Raw genomic sequence first — 17,110 nt, forward strand, 5'->3', positions numbered from 1 at the left:
CTGTCATCTTTACACGGGGAGGGAAGGATGGTTCAGGGCCGCACCCCAGCCCCACACAGCACCTAGTCCAAGACCAGGGAGTGCAGGGCCCTAACCCCAGAGATGCGAAACCCCCCCATAAGAGGCCCCAGACTCCCCAAGTAGGAGAACGCCGGAGCAGAGACGGAGGCTGCTTTATCCTGGGGACAGCCCTGGGTCTAGTCTTCAGGCTGCGTCCTGGGGCCCAGAACCAGCCGCAAAAGGGATGGGGAAAACGGCAGGATGGGGAGGGATGTGCTGGAAAGGAGGGGGCTTGATTCTGACCCAGGTGTCTGGGGAGTCAAGGGGAGAGAAGGACGTTTATTTCACATTCACATACACGGCTGTACATCATCTATAAATAACGCAGATCAGACATATTTACACCCATCTCTTGCCTGCCCCAACAGCCCAGGTAGGCAGCATCTGCAGACAAATATTTACACTGAACTCGGCCCTCCTCAGCCCCCTCTGGTTCCATCCGGGCAGAATAGCCACGGGTATCTGGGCCCAAGGTGACCCCACCACTCTCAAGTCCCTCATGCCAATGAATGCTCCAGGAGGTTAATGGAGGTGGGGGCAGCTGGGGTGGGGCCGCCGGCTTGAGAAAGACAGTGGGGGAGGGGGCATGATTGATTACCCCTCCAGCCACCAGCCCCTCCTGAGTCCCCACCTTCACCTACCCCCTGGTGGGCAGGGGAGGGCTTCAGGGCATCCTTATTCTCCAATGAAGGGAGCTATCCCAGAAGACCAGGTGTACACTCAGAGGGTCTTCGGGGGCAGACCCCTGCTAGGCAGGGGCAGGAATTTTCCCTGCAGGGTTAAAGTGCCAAGGACACAGAAAGGGAAACACAGAACACACTTCACAAGGACACAAGAGCAGTACACGCATGTGGCCACTCCCCAGTTTCTGGAAGCCAACAGACCACAGAGAGACCTACAGACTGTAGCCCTAGGGAGCAGGCCTGGGGGGCCTGGGGTGGAGTAGGGGGTCATAGCAGGGAAGGAGGAGGTCAGCTTGGCCCCGCTAGAGAGAGACACACAGACACACACTCGAACACACACGGCTGGAGCCCACGCTGAGCGGGGACGGGGCTTAGAGTGAACACAACTATCCAGTGTCAGCGACAACATCAACGTGCACTCCAGGGGAAGCGAGAGCTGAGGAGATGGCCCTGGGCAGGGGCCGCTGCCAAATTCTCCTCCATCAGCTAGAGACTGGCCGGGGGGGTTTGCTTCTGCCCTCAGCCTCCTTGCTCCGAGCAGCAGCCACATAAGAGAAGAGACACAACACGGAGTAGCAGATCTCGTGGGCCTGAAGGGAGGAGAGAGCCGAATGCATCACCACCGCCGGCAGAGACCACAGTCACACACGTGCAGCACCTGTGAGCAGGGACTCCTGCCCGGGCAGCAGGCACAGTGCGAGAGGGGGTGGTCTACGCATCCCTCAGGATGGAGGGCTTGTTTCTGGCTCTCTTGGGTCCTTGGCACCACAAGTGAATTCTCCTTCCAGCTTGGTCATGCTTCCTGCTTCTACCCTGGGCTCAGCAGGGGCCCACCCCCCCTCCTGTCTGAAGGACCCCAGCAGCCTGGCGGAGAGGGGCGGGCACTCACCATTGGCGTCTTGTACTTGTGGCTCACCACTTCTTTAGTTTCAGGAACTAAAACCGGGCGGGCAAGAGACAAAACAGAGAGTTCAAAACGGAGAGCCCCAGCTCAGGGGCAGCAGGCCCCCCGGCAGCAACGCTGGGGGCCAGCGTTCCCTCCCCTCATAGTGACTGCGCAGAGACCAGGGAGATGGGCAGTCATGGGCTCCTGCCCAGACCTCGGGGCTCCCAGCCGGGCCTCGGGGCTCCTGCCCAGGCCTCGGGGCATTGCGGCTGCTGGGGTGGTGGGGCAGCCACGGAGCCAAAGCCTGGGAGGTGAGCGTCCCCTCCTGCCTGAGCAGCTTTTGGCTTTCGGCTGTCCCTCAGTGTGCCCAGAGCCTAGCCAGGTGAAGAGGGCACCAGGGTGGCTGCTGCTTCTCCCCCACGTCTGAGCCAGAGGTCCTGGGCTGCCCAGCACAATCCCTCCTTCCCCCATCTCCCAGAGATCCCTGCACAAGAGCCCCCAGGGCTGGAAGAAGAGGAAGAATCGAGGTGATGCTAAACCCACCAGGCTTGTAACGGTTTCATCCCTGAGCCATGGGAGTGAGCCAGGCCTGCCCGTGTGAGGGAGAGCGTCAGAGGGCTCTGGAGCAGACACACCGAGCAGAAGGGACAGGCGAGCACAGCACCCGGGGAGTGGGGAGGGAGGGGAGCGACAGGCAAAATACACACATGACCACAGCCCAGAACGCAAGGCCGAGAATGGTCCCTGCTCCCGCCATGCAAGGGCCCCAGGGAGCCAGGCTGACCGTGGCCCCTCGGCCCAGGAGCGGAGGAGCATCCTCTGGGGCCAAGGGAGGGAGCGGAGAAGTTACAGCTGACCACGCCTAATCCTGACGCAGGGAGAGGGGCTGCACCCCGGGGAACAGAGCCACCCCAAGTCCTTCTCCCAAACTGGAAGGCTCCCCAGCGGGGAGTGTGGCAGAGAGAGGGGGAGGAAACTCACAGAACCAAGGAGCCAGCACAGGGGTGGAGTGAGGTTGGGGAGATAGAAGGTGGGGAGAGAAAGGGAGAGAAGAAAGAGTCAGCAGTGTGCTGCAGGGAGCCCCCTGCCCTCTGCAGGGCCTGAGGCAAGGGGCCGGGGCCAGCACAGCCGAGATCACTTTACCTGCTGGAGAACGAAGGTTTTCATAGCAGCGATGAAGGGGCACAAGAGTGAAGCACAAACACAGCAGGAACTCAAAGCCCCGGGGGCCGGCCCCCTCACTAGTCCTGCCTTAACCGCCTGCCCTCGATCCCAGCTCAGTGCCCCTGCCCTTCTCCTGGCTCCAGCCGACTGGCCTCTCCCGGCTCCCTGAGCGGCCCTACCTCCCGTTTCCTCGGGGCCTCAGCCTACGTTCCATCTCCCGGTGGCCCTCTCGGTGACTCTAGCGTGCAGAGATCTCCCAGCCTGCAGGCTGAGAAGGAGGGGCGGGCAGAGCCGCAGGCTGGGAGGGCTCCGGGAGGGCCGGGCGGCACGACTGGGGGCACCCAATGCCCGGCCCAGGTTTGGGACCGCAGGTAGGCCGGACGGGGGAGGATGGGAGCGGCTCCCTGGGCGGCTTCTAGGTCCTTCTAGACCTCATGCTCTAGACCTTGTCTCTGGCCTCTCCGTTCTCTTCCCTGCCCTGCGTCTGGCCTGCTCTCTCTGGGCTCCGTCCTGCCCCCACAATCCCCTGGCACCTGCCCCGCCAGCCCCTCCTCCAGCGCTCAGAGGTTTGAGTTACTGCCATGTGAGTCCAGACCTAAGAGCAAAAGAGTGTAATTACCAAATTCCTCCAGGACAAAGACGCCTCGAACTGTATTGCACTTTTTAATGTGATTCAGCTCTATGAAAACCTGCAACAGAGGGAGGGAGGGAGGAGGGAGGAGGGGTGGCGTCAGGCCCCTGGGCTCCGCTGGCCCCAAGAGCCCGGCCTCCCGGCTGCAGCCCCACCCACACAGAGGGAGGAGGAGAGGAGGATCCACACACAACTCAAAAGGCTAAGAAGCGAAGACAGCAGAAAGGGCGTGTACCTTCCGCTCCTGGCCGGAGGAGAAAGCATGGGAGAGAAATGAAGGCGTTAGTTTTATTGGTCACCCCGACCCTACGGCCCCTCTGCCAGCCTGGGCATTCCACCCAGGCCCCTGCCTCGGGCAGGCCTCCGAACCCAAGGGCCTCCCACTTGGCCCACCATGCATCCTCCTCCGGCGCAGAGGGCTGGCACGGGTGGGAGACTCCCTCAGACTGAAGTGGGCGGGAAAGGGCCTGGGGAGAGGGAGGGGAAGCTGCCCCCTTGGGAATGGGACCCACTGACTTATAGCAAGAGGTTATTTCTGAGGGCCGCGGCCTCCAGTTTCAACTGTCTGGTCTACGGTGGAAGAGGAAATGAGGCCGCATGGACAGGCGTCAGGGCTCCGCAACCCTTCTCTCTGGGACAAAGCATGGTGGACAAAACTCTTAGGCATGAGCCTGGCAGACAGCTAGTCAGGGCATTAAAAGATCTATGGGGCCTCAAGAGGATGAGCAGGTGGCAATGAACAGGACAGGGCAGCCACCTCTGCCAGCTAAGGTTCAGCAGGCTGCAAGAGGAAGGGGGGGCACTGGTGCCAGAAGCCCCTTGCCCAGAGGGCACGGGAACCCTCATGGAGGTGGGAAACTTCTCAGGTCAGGGCCCTAGACAGACACCCTCCCCCAATTCCCCAATGAAAAGGCACTTGGGGCTGCCAGGCTGGTGGGCGGCTGTTTCCAGTGACCCCAACACTGAAATCAGTAGCGGTGAAACGCCGGAGCAGAGAGAAGGTGCCAGTCCAACGGCAGGTTCCCCTTCCCTGGCATCCCCTGCCTGCTCGGGGGCGGCGGTGGAGGCCAAGACCCAGCTATGGCTCAGAACCCCAGGGAGAGGAGTGAGCGCAGCAAGGGAAGGGAGGGAAGACACCTGGCTGAAGAGACAGCTGAAAGGGGGCCCAGGAGGAGCCGCTGGCTGCAGAATGGAATGAGCTTAAGGAAAAGGAACACTGTGTGAAAAAAGACCGCGAGGAAGAAGTCATGGGTCCTACAATGGAAGCACACGGGGGAGAGGCGGAGGGCGGGCGGCTGGGTCCGGATGGCCTGTGGAGTCAGGGACGGTTAGGGGACAAGGAGCCGGGGAAGGAGGGGATCTGCAGGATTGGAGGAGGCCAAGCTGGCCGCTAAAGAGGACAGACACGAGCTCCACACACGCAGGAGGGTGCCGGGGCCACACTCACAGAACGCACCGACACCAAGCAAAAGAAAAGCCGGGAGCCGACAGAGCCGGGGGAGCAGGCGAAGAGGGAGACGCTCCCCCTCACACTGCCCTCGGGAGCCCAGCCCGGACCTCACTCATCCTGCCCAGCCTGCCCTCTGCTCCCTCCGGCCACCCACGGTCGGGAAGGGCCACTGCCCACTGGCCCGGCCCGCGCTGGCGCCAGCTGCACCCCCCCCCTTCTCTTTCTCTCGCTCTCTTCCCTGGTGGGGCCCTGGGGGCCCTGCCCCTGCCCCTGCACACAAGTAGGGCCTCCTGCTGCTCCTGCCAACCTACCTGGCTATGCATGAACTTAAGGTTGATCCCCTCCAGCGTAACCTGAAGCAAGCCACCCTCGCCCGTCCTCATGTCTTGCACTGGGAACTCACCACCCAGCTCTGGACCTGTATTGAGGAAGGAGGCTGTCAGGCCCTGGGAGCTGCCTGTGGGAATTCTGACCCCCCAGAAAGGCCCTGCCCAGGAGAGGCGCCGCCCGGGCTCTCACCTGGCTTGGCGCTGTGCTGTCGGGCCGCAGCACGCTCCATGCTGTCCTTCACACAGTAGTACAGCTCCCGACACTGCAGCACAGGAGAGGGGAGTCAGGTCAGCCTCTGGCCCCTGGGGGGTCTCAGCACCAGGGCCACCGAGGTTCTGGCCCCAGCCCTGAGCCCTGGGCCCTGCTCTGGCCCCCACCCACACCCAGCTCCCGCTAGCCAGAGCTCCCCAGTATCCCAGCAAGGGCTCAGAGGACGCGGGGCCGGCACCTTCTTGGTGTAGAACTTGTTGAGCTGCGTCTCAGGCCCGCTCCTTCTCCACAGGCACAGCACCTTGGTCTTGGGGCAGTAGGTCATGTTGATGAGCTTCTCGTACCACCAGCGCTCGGACACCGCGCCCGTGCTGCTGCGTAAGACGATACAGTCGTCACACACCTGCAGGGGTGACACGGCAGCTCAGCAGCTTGTCTCCCGACACCGTCCCAACAGCCCCGAGGCCCAGCCTGCAGCTCACACACCCTCTCTACTGGGAGACAGAGACACGAGCCCACGCAAAGACACCCTCCTCAGAGGCCCGTGGGAAGAAAAGCGTCCCGGAGATGGGCCTTTTCAAACCAGGGAGCCTTTATCAAAAATCCACAGCACAGGGGGCAGCTAGGTGGCGCAGTAGATAAAGCACCGGCCCTGGATTCAGGAGGACCTGAGTTCAAATCCAGCCTCAGACACTTGACACTAGCTGTGTGACCCTGGGCAAGTCACTTAACCCCAATTGCCTCACCAAAAAAAAAAAAAAAAATCCACAGCACCCAGGCCCAGGAACTCTGTGAGACACAAACAAGATGAGGCAAGCTTTGTCCTTCCACTGCTGAGTGAATGTCCTCACAGATCAGAGTTTACCTGTCAGTGGGGCAGGTCGACCCAAGGAGAAGGCCAGTCGGTGAGATTCCTCATCTCAGCTCTGACCAATGTCACAAGGCACCTTGACTAGCTTGTGTCGTTGATTCTGTCATTTTTATCGATGGGTGTCTTGTTCTTACATCATGGTCACTTCTAAATAAATCTCATTCCCTCCCAAGTGAGCCTTCCCTGGTATCATTCCATTTAACAAATACTTCATTCCTATGACCACTGCATTTATCTTTGAAAAGGTCAATGTATTTTAGAGAAAATATCTCATTTCTGTAAGTGACTTCCAAGTACTCTGTGCATGGAAGGGCAGAAGAAATACCAACAGGGCTAAACCAAGGACCCCCTAGGCCTTGAAAAAAGAGTTTATTGTGGCTTCCAAGAACCCTGTGGAGATACATGATCATAGAAGAGAGAAGGCCAGAGCAGCTCAATGGGAACTGGAAGCTCCTCAATTCTAGTCCGGCTGGGCTGCAGTTTTGGGGTTTGTTTGTTTTTTGTATTTTTGGTGAGGCAATTGGGGTCAAGTGACTTGCCCAGGGTCACACAGCTAGTAAGCCTTAGGTGTTTGAGGCCAGATTTGAACCTAGGTCCTCCTGACCCCAGGGGCGGTGCTCTATCCACTGCTCCACCTAGCTGCCCCTTGGGCTGCAGTTTTAAGCCAAACACCATGGAAATGGAAAGAACTACACTGTCCCACACTCTCCATAATCACTTACAGAGCAATGATCCACAGGGACAGAGAGGAGGCAGAGAGATGCTCAGGGGACCAGGGCGGGGCTCGGTTGCTTAAAAGAGGCCAGTACAATGGTGTCTCTAGAGCTCAAGGCATGGGAGAGGCACCTGCTGCTGCCCACCATAGCTGGTGAGCTTTGGGTCACCTTCCAAGAAGCCTTGAGAACCTGTGGCCTCAGCGTGGTCAGTGTCAGATAGGCCAGGGGCACAGCTGGATGTGAAAGCCTGTCCTGTCCTGGGGCAAGCCCACTTCTGGGGGGCTGGGATTGCCTCGTCTCCAGAGGATGGCTGGGAACTCTTGGCAAGGAGGAAGGTGGCAAGCTACCTGGCCGGAACCAAGGGAACGAGGCTCCTAGCAACTGAGTCACGGGGGAAGTGCCTCTAATAGTAACGTATAACTTATATCAAATTGCTTGCTGGCCTCGAGAGCGGGGAGGGAAGGAAGGGTGAGAAAAATTTGGACTCAAAAATAGCTTTACATGCAATTGAGAAAAATTCAAAATTAAAAAAATTAAATTAAATTTTTTTTAAAAAGGAAGTGACTCCAAGCCCACACCTAGTGTGGATGGGCATTCCCCCTTGGCCAGCCAGCCAAGGACTGATGCAGAAGGTGTAATCCATCCATGAGACTGCCAACCCCTTCTCTAACCCATCAGCCCATAGCTCACATTTCTTTTCTCGGGCAGGCCTTCTCTATTTGGCCTTTTCTAACAATCATGAAAAGCGAGCCCAAAGGAGCCAAACAGCACAATCTGCAGGGGCAGGAATCACCAAGAAGAGAGACATGGTTTAAAATGCTAAAGAAACCAGCCCATGGTAAGAAATCGCTAGTCCCCTTATCCTGCCACTCAGTCCAATAGCCGAGCGATTTCGGAAGAGCGCACTCCCACTCTGGGTCTAGACTCCTACAATCCTATGAGAACACGCACAAACGTTTTCTGGCTTCTTGGCTGGAGGATCTCTATCGATTCTCCATGTTTCTGGCCGACACTCACCTCCATGAAGAAGATATCCCCACTGGTGTCTGTCCCCGCGTGCACCACAAATGTTTGTTTCTTGATGTGACGGCTGCCACTTGGCTGGAGAGACACGTCCCGCCCATTCTAGTGGAGGAGACACCTTTGAGGAACTGTCCTTGATCCCAGTCCAAGAGGCTGCAGGCCCTTGGTCAGTACTGGAGCTAAAAATGGGCCCCTATTCAGCATGATCTCACTGCTGGCTCCCGTCTCACCTCCTTGAAGGAGCATCTCAAAGACAAGAGTTTGTCCCATGGGGCAAGACTTCTTGTCTTGGGCTGTGCCCTTGCACTAAGGCATTCTGGCCAGTGCTCCAAATCAGAAATCAGAACTAATAAATGAATGCCTCTGGAACCCAACAGGGTTGCCTGGGTCTCCCCAGTGGAACAAACCAAGAGCAGGCGACCTTAACCTGGAGTCCATGAGCTTTGTTTTTATATTCTGACACCTGTGTTATAATGTGGTCGGTTTCCTTTGTACCCCGGGTTCTGTGCATTGGCAGCACTGTTCCCGGAGGAAGCCCCTCGGCTCACCAGACTGCCCAAGGGGCCCGGCTCTGCAGGGTGCCCCCCCCCCACCGTGGTCATTAGGGCCTGCGCTCTCTGCCTTCTCACATGCAGGAGGGCTAACGCAGCATGTACTCACCAGGCTGGCTAGCTGATCTAGCACCTCGTTTATCTGCTGGCCATACACAAGCCCAATATGTGACTTCCCCATCAGTCGCCTCACCTTCTTCCGGATGTCATTTTTGTTTACCTAGGATGCCAGAAGAGGACCTTGTTGGGAGAGGCCAGTCCCCAACCAAAGGTTCAGTTCTCTGCAGAAAGCAGTGGCGGCAGAGGCCACCTTGAATAGCAGCATGGTGCTTTTTGCCAGTGTAAGAAGAAGGGAGACACCTCTGGGAAGGCCACGGCACTGAGTCACAACACTTTCAGAGAAGCGAGTGTTCCTTAGGGCCCTGGCATTTTCTGGGCTCGGTCACACCTGGCTGAGACTGAAGTCTTTCACCCGCTCCAGGGCTGCCCACTGCCTCATGGCAAGCCTCTGCACTTAACTTCGGACTTTGACGGCCTTAGGAAGGGCAGCAGTTAGATAGTCCGACTCAGGGGGCAGAGTCTACAGTGGCCCAGAACAGGCCTGGCCTTTCCAGGAGCAGGAGTCACAAGGCTCAGGTGGACCAGATTCCATGGCTTTCATTACCTTCATCAGAAGCATATAAGAGATGAGGTTGTTCAAGAGTGTGGCCAGCAATCGATCTTCATCATCCTCCAGACGCTTCCGGTCATGTTCTCCCAGGGACAGGTACCTGCCCAAGGAAGAAAAGACAAGTCAGCTTGGTAGTACCCAGGGAGGAAGCAGAAAGGTGAGTTCATGTGCTCCAAATTGTGCTTCTCCATGCATACTCTTTGACCTAGCAATATGCATCCAAAGAGAGATAACAAAGAAAAAGGACCTATAGGTAGAAAAAATATTTATAGCAGCCCTTTTCTGATGGGAAAGAACGCGAAATTAAGGGGATGCCCAGCAACTGAGGAACAGCTGAATAAACTGTGGTATGTCATTATGATGGAATATTACTATGCTAGAAGAAATGATGAGCAGGATGCTCTCAGGAAAACCTGGAAAGGCTTACATGAGCTGATGCAAAGTGAAACGTGTACTGTGTACAAAGTAACAGCAATATTGTAAAAGGATCAGCTGTGAATGACTTGGCTATTCTCAGCAATACAATGATCTAAGACAACTCTGAAGGACTTATGATGAAAAATGCTATCCATCCTCAGAGAAAGAACTGTTGGTATCTGAATACAAATTTCAGCATAACTTTTTTTTACTTTCTTTATTTTTCTGAAGGGTTTTTTGTCTGTTTTCTTTCACAAGCTGACTAATATGGAAATGTTTTGCATAACACATGTATAACCTATATTGAATTGCTTGCCTTCTCAAAGGGAGGGAGGAAGGGAGAGAATTTGGAATTCAAAGTTTCTTTCTTTTTTTGTGTGAGGTAATTGGGGTTAAGTGACTTGCCCAGGGTCACACAGCTAGTAAGTGTCAAGTATCTGAGGCCGGATTTGAACTCAGGTCCTCCTGAATCCAGGGCCAGTGCTCTATCCACTGCTCCACTTCGCTGCTCCGGAATTCAAAGTTTCTTAAATGATTGTTAAAATTGTTTTTACATGTAATTGGGGAAAAATAAAATACTAAATTAAAACTGCACAAACAGCAAACAAAGACAAGAACAAACTGTGTTTCTGTACCTGTCGATCATTTCCTGGGGTCCCTGATCCATGCCCATTCCTTCTCTCTCCAACATCACGGCATCAAGGAAGGCATCTTCCCAGAACTGCATCTGGTCCCACAGGGTAGAACGCTCCTTACCTGAATACAGAGAAACTGCTCAGAAGATCACACGAGCCATTTGAACGCCACAAGAAGAAGCGTTCTCCACAGGGAAGGGAGCCGCCTCAGACCCCAGGGAAGAGAGCAGCATAAAAGGCCTCTGCCCCCAATCTACAGCATGGCTGCTACCTGCCCCAGACCCTCCCAGGGAGGTGGAAAAGACACAGTACACAAGCAAAGGTGGTTACTCATAGAGAAGGTCTCCATAGCTGCATCCTCTAACTGGTCCCACATGGATCCTTTGTCCCTTCCTACCAAGTTATTAGCAGGAAGGGGCATGGCAGCAAAGGAGGGAATGGAGGAAAAGAAAGAGAAACAGGACGTTGGTGAACACCAAAGGCTAGCACATTTATTCAGGATCACTCATGGCTTATTCCTTCCTGCCCCAGCAAGCTGTTTGCCTTCAATTATAGGATCACCGTGTATCACCATAGACCAGCTGAGACCTGGGCGACTGTACCAGCTCCCTGCAACTGATCGGTCTGGATGACCTCAGTGCCAAGAAAACAGATCCCTCCTCACCCTTGGCCCTAACTAGCCTGTCTGAGGCTGGTCTTCCCAGGGTAGGTCTAGCCCCACTCACCTAGGAGTCCCTCATAGAGGTAGACACGCTGGCTCACGTCTTCAAAAGGACGAACCGGGCTGCCCACTGCTTTCTCCTTTGCACTTGGCTTCAGACTGTGGGTTTTGCCCTGCAAGGAGGAGACAGGAGATCAGCTGCCACTGGTGTGGGTACCCACAGCCCACTCAGACCAGCAGTGCCCCAGCAACAGCCTCTTCTCTGCTCTCTCGGGTCTCACCAAACCAGTCTGCTAGCTAGCTTCTACTACTGCCATTTACATTATTACCTAAAGTTTTGATCTGTCTTTTCCTTGTTATTACTTTTTACTGGACTCAAGGAAAAGCCTGATAGGTTTTCTATTGCATTAACAAGAGCTTTACTATATTCATTCTCACAGTAGTCTTTATTGATTAGGTGAAGGGTAGGGAAGGAAACTGAAGCAGGCAGAGAAAAAGCAATTTGCCTAAAGTAATTGTGCAAACCGATGACAACGCTACTCCTTAAAACCCTGTCTCTTGGTTCACAGCCTTGTGGTCTATTGCCAAACAATGGCGACTCAAATATAATTGATCTCAAGTGAAGACCAATGATTCAGAGTCAAAAGGTTTGGGCAATTGTTCTCAGCAAGCCAACTTCAAAATAACTGGTGTCTACCTGCCCCACAGCTGGGAAGAATTTCATGCCAAGTGCAATGACAGAAATAGGCAGAAATCCTTCAGGACTCATGAGCACGCAGTCAAGTGGATTCTTGTTAGACTGTAGGGTGTACCATGTCTTACCATACCATCCTACCTAAATTCTGACCTCTTCACATGGAAGTTATGGGAGGACACAAAAAGCTCATTAAAACCAGCCCCATGCGATATGGGGAAGGGCAAGGCCCACCCATTTGCATAACCCTGTTGGTTTCCAGGTCTGCTCCCCACTAAGCTACAGAGTAAGGACCTCTTCTTTTATTAACAGAACATGCAGGAGGCCCTGCAGGTGGGAACGATTGCCAGTATTAATAATTGATTCCATTTTAATGTCATGTTCTAGCCTCCCCACAGACCAAAAGTCACCACAGCCCGAGGCTCTCCTAGGCATCCCCCTCTTTCCATCTCTGACTGACAAAATGGCAAATGTGCTGGAGCGCTGAATTCAACATCATGGAAAAGGCTGCCCGGCCTAGACACGGACTAGAAGAAACCTTGACTGGGTGCCTTCTGGTGTGACCTCCAGCAAGCCCCCTTTGCCTCCCAGGGCATTACATGACAGCCTGACCTGCAGGAAGAGAGCAGCCCCAAGGACCCACCTCAGCGAGCTGACAGAAGTAACACATGAGCCTCAGATTCCATTCTGGAAGCTGCTTATCTACCGACCGCCAGGATGCCCCACCTCCTTTAGCCCGGATTTCTGTGCCTGGCGCTCAGTCTTTCTCTCCAACCTAACGCTCTGAAAGAGCTCTTTCCCAGTCCCCCACACTGTTAGGACCTTCCCTCTGAGATCACCTCTCATCCACTCTGTATTTCTCTTGTATGTGCAGAGTTGCATGTTATCTCCTCCTTTAGTATGCATGCTCCTTGAGGGGCAGCTCCTGAAGGTGCAGTGGATAAAGCACTGGCCCTGGAGTCAGGAGAACCTGAGTTCAAATCTCACCTCAGACACTTACTAGCTTTATGACCCTGGGCAAGTCACTTGCCTTAAAACATCCAGGGCCATCGCCAGTCATCCTGATCTATATCTTGCCACTGGACCCAGATGGCTCTGGAAGAGAGAGCAAGGTTGGTGGCCTTGCACAGCCCTCCCTCACTTCAATCCAGTTCTGTGCAAGTCATGACATCATGCCTCTTTGAGAATGGAGGACAAACAACAACATGCTCCGTGGGAGCAGGGACCATACTTTTGCCTTTTTCTACACCCCTGGGGTTCAGACTGGCACACAGTAGGTGCCTGATAAGCATGTTTTAGTAGAGTGATAATAAGTACCTCCACTTCTGGTCCTCTCCCTTTCTTCTAAACCTTTTGCCTTCTGGTTCTGACATCATTTAATTGAAACTGTTCCTTCCAAAGTTAATAACAATCTCTTAAATGCCCAAACTAGTAGCTCTTCTTGAACCTCACCCTTCCTGGCCTCTCCATAGCATCGGACACGTCCACCCCCTTCTCCTCCTGAACACTCTCCTCTGCCCTTTCTGACCAATCTTTTTCAGTCTCTTTGGCTGGATTCCCTTCAGCGCCATGAGCACTAACTGTGGGTGTTCCCCAAGGCCTGTCCTAGGCTCTTCTCTACAGATGAGACCCAGATCTGGTTATCCAGTGCTAGCTTCTCTTCCAAGTTCCAGGCATACATCACCAATTTACCTGTTGGACATTTCAAGCTGAATGTCTTGAAATCATCTCAAGATAAACATGTCTAAAATAGATCCCCTCCCCCAAACACCTCCCCTCACCTGACCTTCCCTATGACTGCAGAGGGCACACCAGCCTTCCAGGCATCCAGGCTCAAAACTTGGTGTCACCTCTGACTTCTCTCTTTCACTCACCCCATGGACCCAATCGGGTTCCAAATCTTTTAGTTTCAGCGTCTAAGCCACCTCTCTCACACACACGCACAAAACTACCAGCCTCATTCAGACCCTCATGCTCTGGACTCTGCTCCAATCTATCCTCCACACACCTGCCACAGGTATTGTCTTAAAGCATAGGTCTCACCATGTGAGCCCCCTTTTAAGTAAACCCCAATGACTCTCATGACCTCCTGGGTCAAAAAGATCTTGTTTGTCATTTCAAACCCCCCCACCTTGCCAGCCTTTTGACATCCTATTGCCCTCTGCGGCAGAGAGTGGTCTGGCCCAGTGCGGTGCCTTTGCCATGGCTGACTCCTAATACCCAGAAGGCTTTCCTTCCATTTTTCAGGACCTCTGGCCTCCTTTAAGACTCGGCTCAAGCATCACCTTGCCCAGGAGGCTCTCACTGCCTGAGTCATCGGTGCCACCTCCTCTTTCATCCAACTCTTCACTTCTCTTGCAAGTTTGGATTTCTATACCATCTCCTGCATTAGAATGTGAGTCCTTGTATCTCCAGAGCTCGGCATAGCGCGTGGGGCACAGGGAGTGAATAAAGGCTCATTGGTTCATTGGGACATTCTACAACAGCACAGACCAATGCAGTTCTGCCCGTGTTGTTGCTGACTGGTCCCAAATGATCTTATGTCACTGCCCTGCTAGTAATAAGGGAGCTAGGCGTCCATTGGGGCATCCATACATAAGGATCCCTGTGGGACACATAATGACTTAGCTTTAAAATATGGTGTTATCTATATTTTATTGTATTTTTATATATTCTGATCAATATTTTCCAATCATATTTTAATCTAGCTCAGGCCACACTCAGCAGAGTCGTTAGCCACATGTTTGAAACTTCTGCTCTAAAAAGCCCAGATAACAGAATCATATGGTTCTGTGAGGGGGGAGGGAAGCCTGAAGGAAATTCTCATTCAAATGAACTCTTAATTATACACCAAGGATATCCAGAGACCTATCTCCTCCTTCTGGACAAGAGAAACGGCCTTCCCTGGGAGGACAACAAAGCTTACAAAGATGGCGCCTGAGGCAGAATTGGTCTCAATTTCGCTGTCAGACACAGTGGCACGAAGTCCTGCCAGGTGGGCGCTGCCATCGCCACCTGGTCCATCACCTGCATTGCTGCTCAGGTCGCTGTCTGCTCCCAGGGTCTCTCCAGAGCTGTTACTCACCTAGAGGGGAAACAAGCAGTAAGGGATGATCCCCAAGGCCAAGAAATCCTCTGACAAGGAGCCAAGAACTTCTAAGTTGCTGGGACTCTATGGAGTCACCCGGAAGGGTCAAGGGCTCCCGAGGAGTACTTTGTCATGGGTGGGGGTCTCAAGGTCTGGTGCCAAGACAGACAGATCCTCTGCGTGAACAGGCAGGACCAGAGGAGGAACCCTGCTGGACTGAAACTAGGGAGTCTCTAAAGGAAAGCAGCTCTCCTCCACTCCCTACGCCCCCGATGCCAGTGTGGTGTTCCCCTACCACAGTGCTAACTTCAGAATCCTGGCTTGTGCTTCGGATCATAACTGCTGGGCCTACACTAACGCTGGATTCCAGGTCACTTCTCTGAAATTAGAGAGAGAAAGACAAGTCTCAGCAAGTTACTGTTCTACCCAGTCTCCTTCAGAATTACTCGTTTCCCCTTTCCCCACCTCCGTGCCCTCCCTCCCAGGAGAGATCACAAAAAAAGAGCTGAGTTGGCAAGCTGAATCCGGCCCCCAACAGGGTCGTCACCAACCTGAGAACCAGACATCAGGCTCACTCCACTGTCTGCGCTGATCTGGGACTTCTTCTCATCTGTCTCACCAAGGTCAAAGACAGGTTTAATTCCCTCAGGCCCTGAGGTAAGGGGGAAGATATTTGGTTACCCAGGATGCATGGAAGATGGGAACAGGGACAGGATGGTGAGGGGACAGAAATAACAGAACAGATTGGCTTCAGAACCGCTCAGCCAGTCCCAATCACCTTTCCAAGGACAACTTTCCTCAGTGTCCCATTGGATTAACAGGCCCCCACATTCCTTAAAAATCAATCCAAGCTGGCTCCAAAGGGCTCTGCGACCCTCTTCTTGCCCTCAGCCAACCCTTGGTAAACCAGCCCCAAACACGAAAAGACCCACAAATGTCTAAACCACACACCACTGCACTCACAGCTTGAACTCCACTGGTGCCTGAGAGCAAACTGATGGGTCACACAGTGGCTCCCAAGTGAATGTCTGAAAGGGCTTGAGAAGGCAATGCCCAATGAGACAAAGAGACAGCAGTTGTTTCACTGGTCATTGCTCAGCCTCCTCAAAGTCTCCAGATCTAAGAGAAAGGCCTCCCACTTTCCTCTTCCCACCCCGCCCCGGCCCCCAACAATGGGATGGCAGAAGGACAGAATGACAGAAAGCAAGAAAGCACCCCTAGGCAAGGCACCAGGGAGGGAGGTGCAGCTACAGACTCAACACAGGAGGGGCAGCGCCCATCTCTGCCAACTGTGCCCAGAGGCCTTCTCATAGGCGAAGGAGACGTTATCCAACAAGGGACTCTGAGACCAGCAGGCGTTCTCCCCGCCAACTCTGACGGCGCAGAGAACCAGGTTCCCAGGGTTTACTCAATAGGAACTCTAGCTATGAGGGGGAGAAGGGGTCTCCAGGCCTCACACCTGCAATCCGCATACCACCTACCTGCTCACACTCATTCCAAATATCCCCCAGAGCAAATTTGGATAGGGTTGACGCAGTAAGCCTGCTCCAGCTGGGCCTGGGGAGTTGGCAGGTATGGGGGACTTTGGGGCAAGGAGGGGGGCGTTTGTTCCTTACTCTGTTTGTCCAAAGCTTTTTGTTTTTTCACTTCCTGGTGCTTGTTCCACAACTCTACCCCAGATGCAATGCAAGCAGGAGAGAAAGACAGAGAGAGTCAGAGGCTGGTCAGACGGGCGGAATGGAAACCCACCCCACCCCAGGAGATCCAGGCCAGGGCGCAGCCCTCCAAATCGAGAGTCCCAACGCCTCACCACACACACGCAAGAAGAACAGAGGGCACCAGGCTTCTGGTCCTACCTCCTTGGCTTGGACCCTGTCCTTGTCTTAGGCAAAAAGGACACAAACTTGCCTTTTTAGGCAAGATATTAAAAGACTCACACTGGAGGAAACTGCCACTTCAGGCAACAAACAAGCAATGAACGGTTTTCAAGAGCTCGAATGCAGATGTGATTGACGTGCTGATGGCTTAGGGATGTATGGAGACCTTTCTGTTTAGCCCGTGACCAGTCCCCTGGCTGCTGGCAAAAGAGCTCTTCCCACTCCCTCCAGAAGCTTCAGAGGAAGGCCTTGTTCCTAGTGGGCTGAACACTCCAGATTGTCTGGAAGTCAGCTGGAAGCTAAGCTCCCCCTCCCTTCTGGCAAAACCACGAGAGAGTTCCAGAACAGAGCCAGAGAAGAGAGTGCTGAGCTCACGGTTCAGGTCCTTCTTCCTCTCAGGAAACATGGGCTGAGAAGGGCCTCTCCCCGGACTGGCTGGGCTTAGCTCCCCCGGGCAAGGCCATGCACAGACCGGATCTGAATTTTATCCGCG

At 54.2% G+C, this 17,110-nt stretch overlaps 1 protein-coding gene across 43 annotated transcripts in view; it reads right to left on the bottom strand.

Moving 5' to 3' along the window:
• Positions 1-310: 310 nt before the first annotated feature.
• Positions 311-17,110, bottom strand: part of MADD (MAP kinase activating death domain) — a 41,438-nt gene continuing 24,638 nt past the window's right edge. For 4 of the 43 annotated variants that reach the window (XM_043970807.1, XM_043970808.1, XM_043970815.1 and 1 more), the window contains 16 exons: positions 16,357-16,410; positions 15,292-15,392; positions 15,036-15,119; positions 14,579-14,737; positions 11,023-11,131; positions 10,628-10,690; positions 10,298-10,418; positions 9,240-9,345; positions 8,685-8,795; positions 8,019-8,126; positions 5,653-5,817; positions 5,394-5,466; positions 5,186-5,292; positions 3,660-3,668; positions 3,413-3,482; positions 2,342-2,775 (listed from right to left, as the gene is read on the bottom strand). In XM_043970807.1, the coding sequence (XP_043826742.1) occupies positions 2,492-2,775; positions 3,413-3,482; positions 3,660-3,668; positions 5,186-5,292; positions 5,394-5,466; positions 5,653-5,817; positions 8,019-8,126; positions 8,685-8,795; positions 9,240-9,345; positions 10,298-10,418; positions 10,628-10,690; positions 11,023-11,131; positions 14,579-14,737; positions 15,036-15,119; positions 15,292-15,392; positions 16,357-16,410 (1,724 nt within the window). In that variant the 3' untranslated portion in view covers positions 2,342-2,491. Of the gene's footprint in view, positions 1,334-1,632; positions 1,680-2,341; positions 2,776-3,412; positions 3,483-3,659; positions 3,669-5,185; positions 5,293-5,393; positions 5,467-5,652; positions 5,818-8,018; positions 8,127-8,684; positions 8,796-9,239; positions 9,346-10,297; positions 10,419-10,627; positions 10,691-11,022; positions 11,132-14,578; positions 14,738-15,035; positions 15,120-15,291; positions 15,393-16,356; positions 16,411-17,110 lie in introns of those variants that run through there. The other 39 variants (XM_043970829.1, XM_043970823.1, XM_043970826.1 and 36 more) reach the window with 23 other exon arrangements.

This window comes from Dromiciops gliroides, chromosome 6 (genome assembly GCF_019393635.1).
Source record: "Dromiciops gliroides isolate mDroGli1 chromosome 6, mDroGli1.pri, whole genome shotgun sequence".
In the NCBI taxonomy this organism is placed as follows: domain Eukaryota; kingdom Metazoa; phylum Chordata; class Mammalia; order Microbiotheria; family Microbiotheriidae; genus Dromiciops; species Dromiciops gliroides.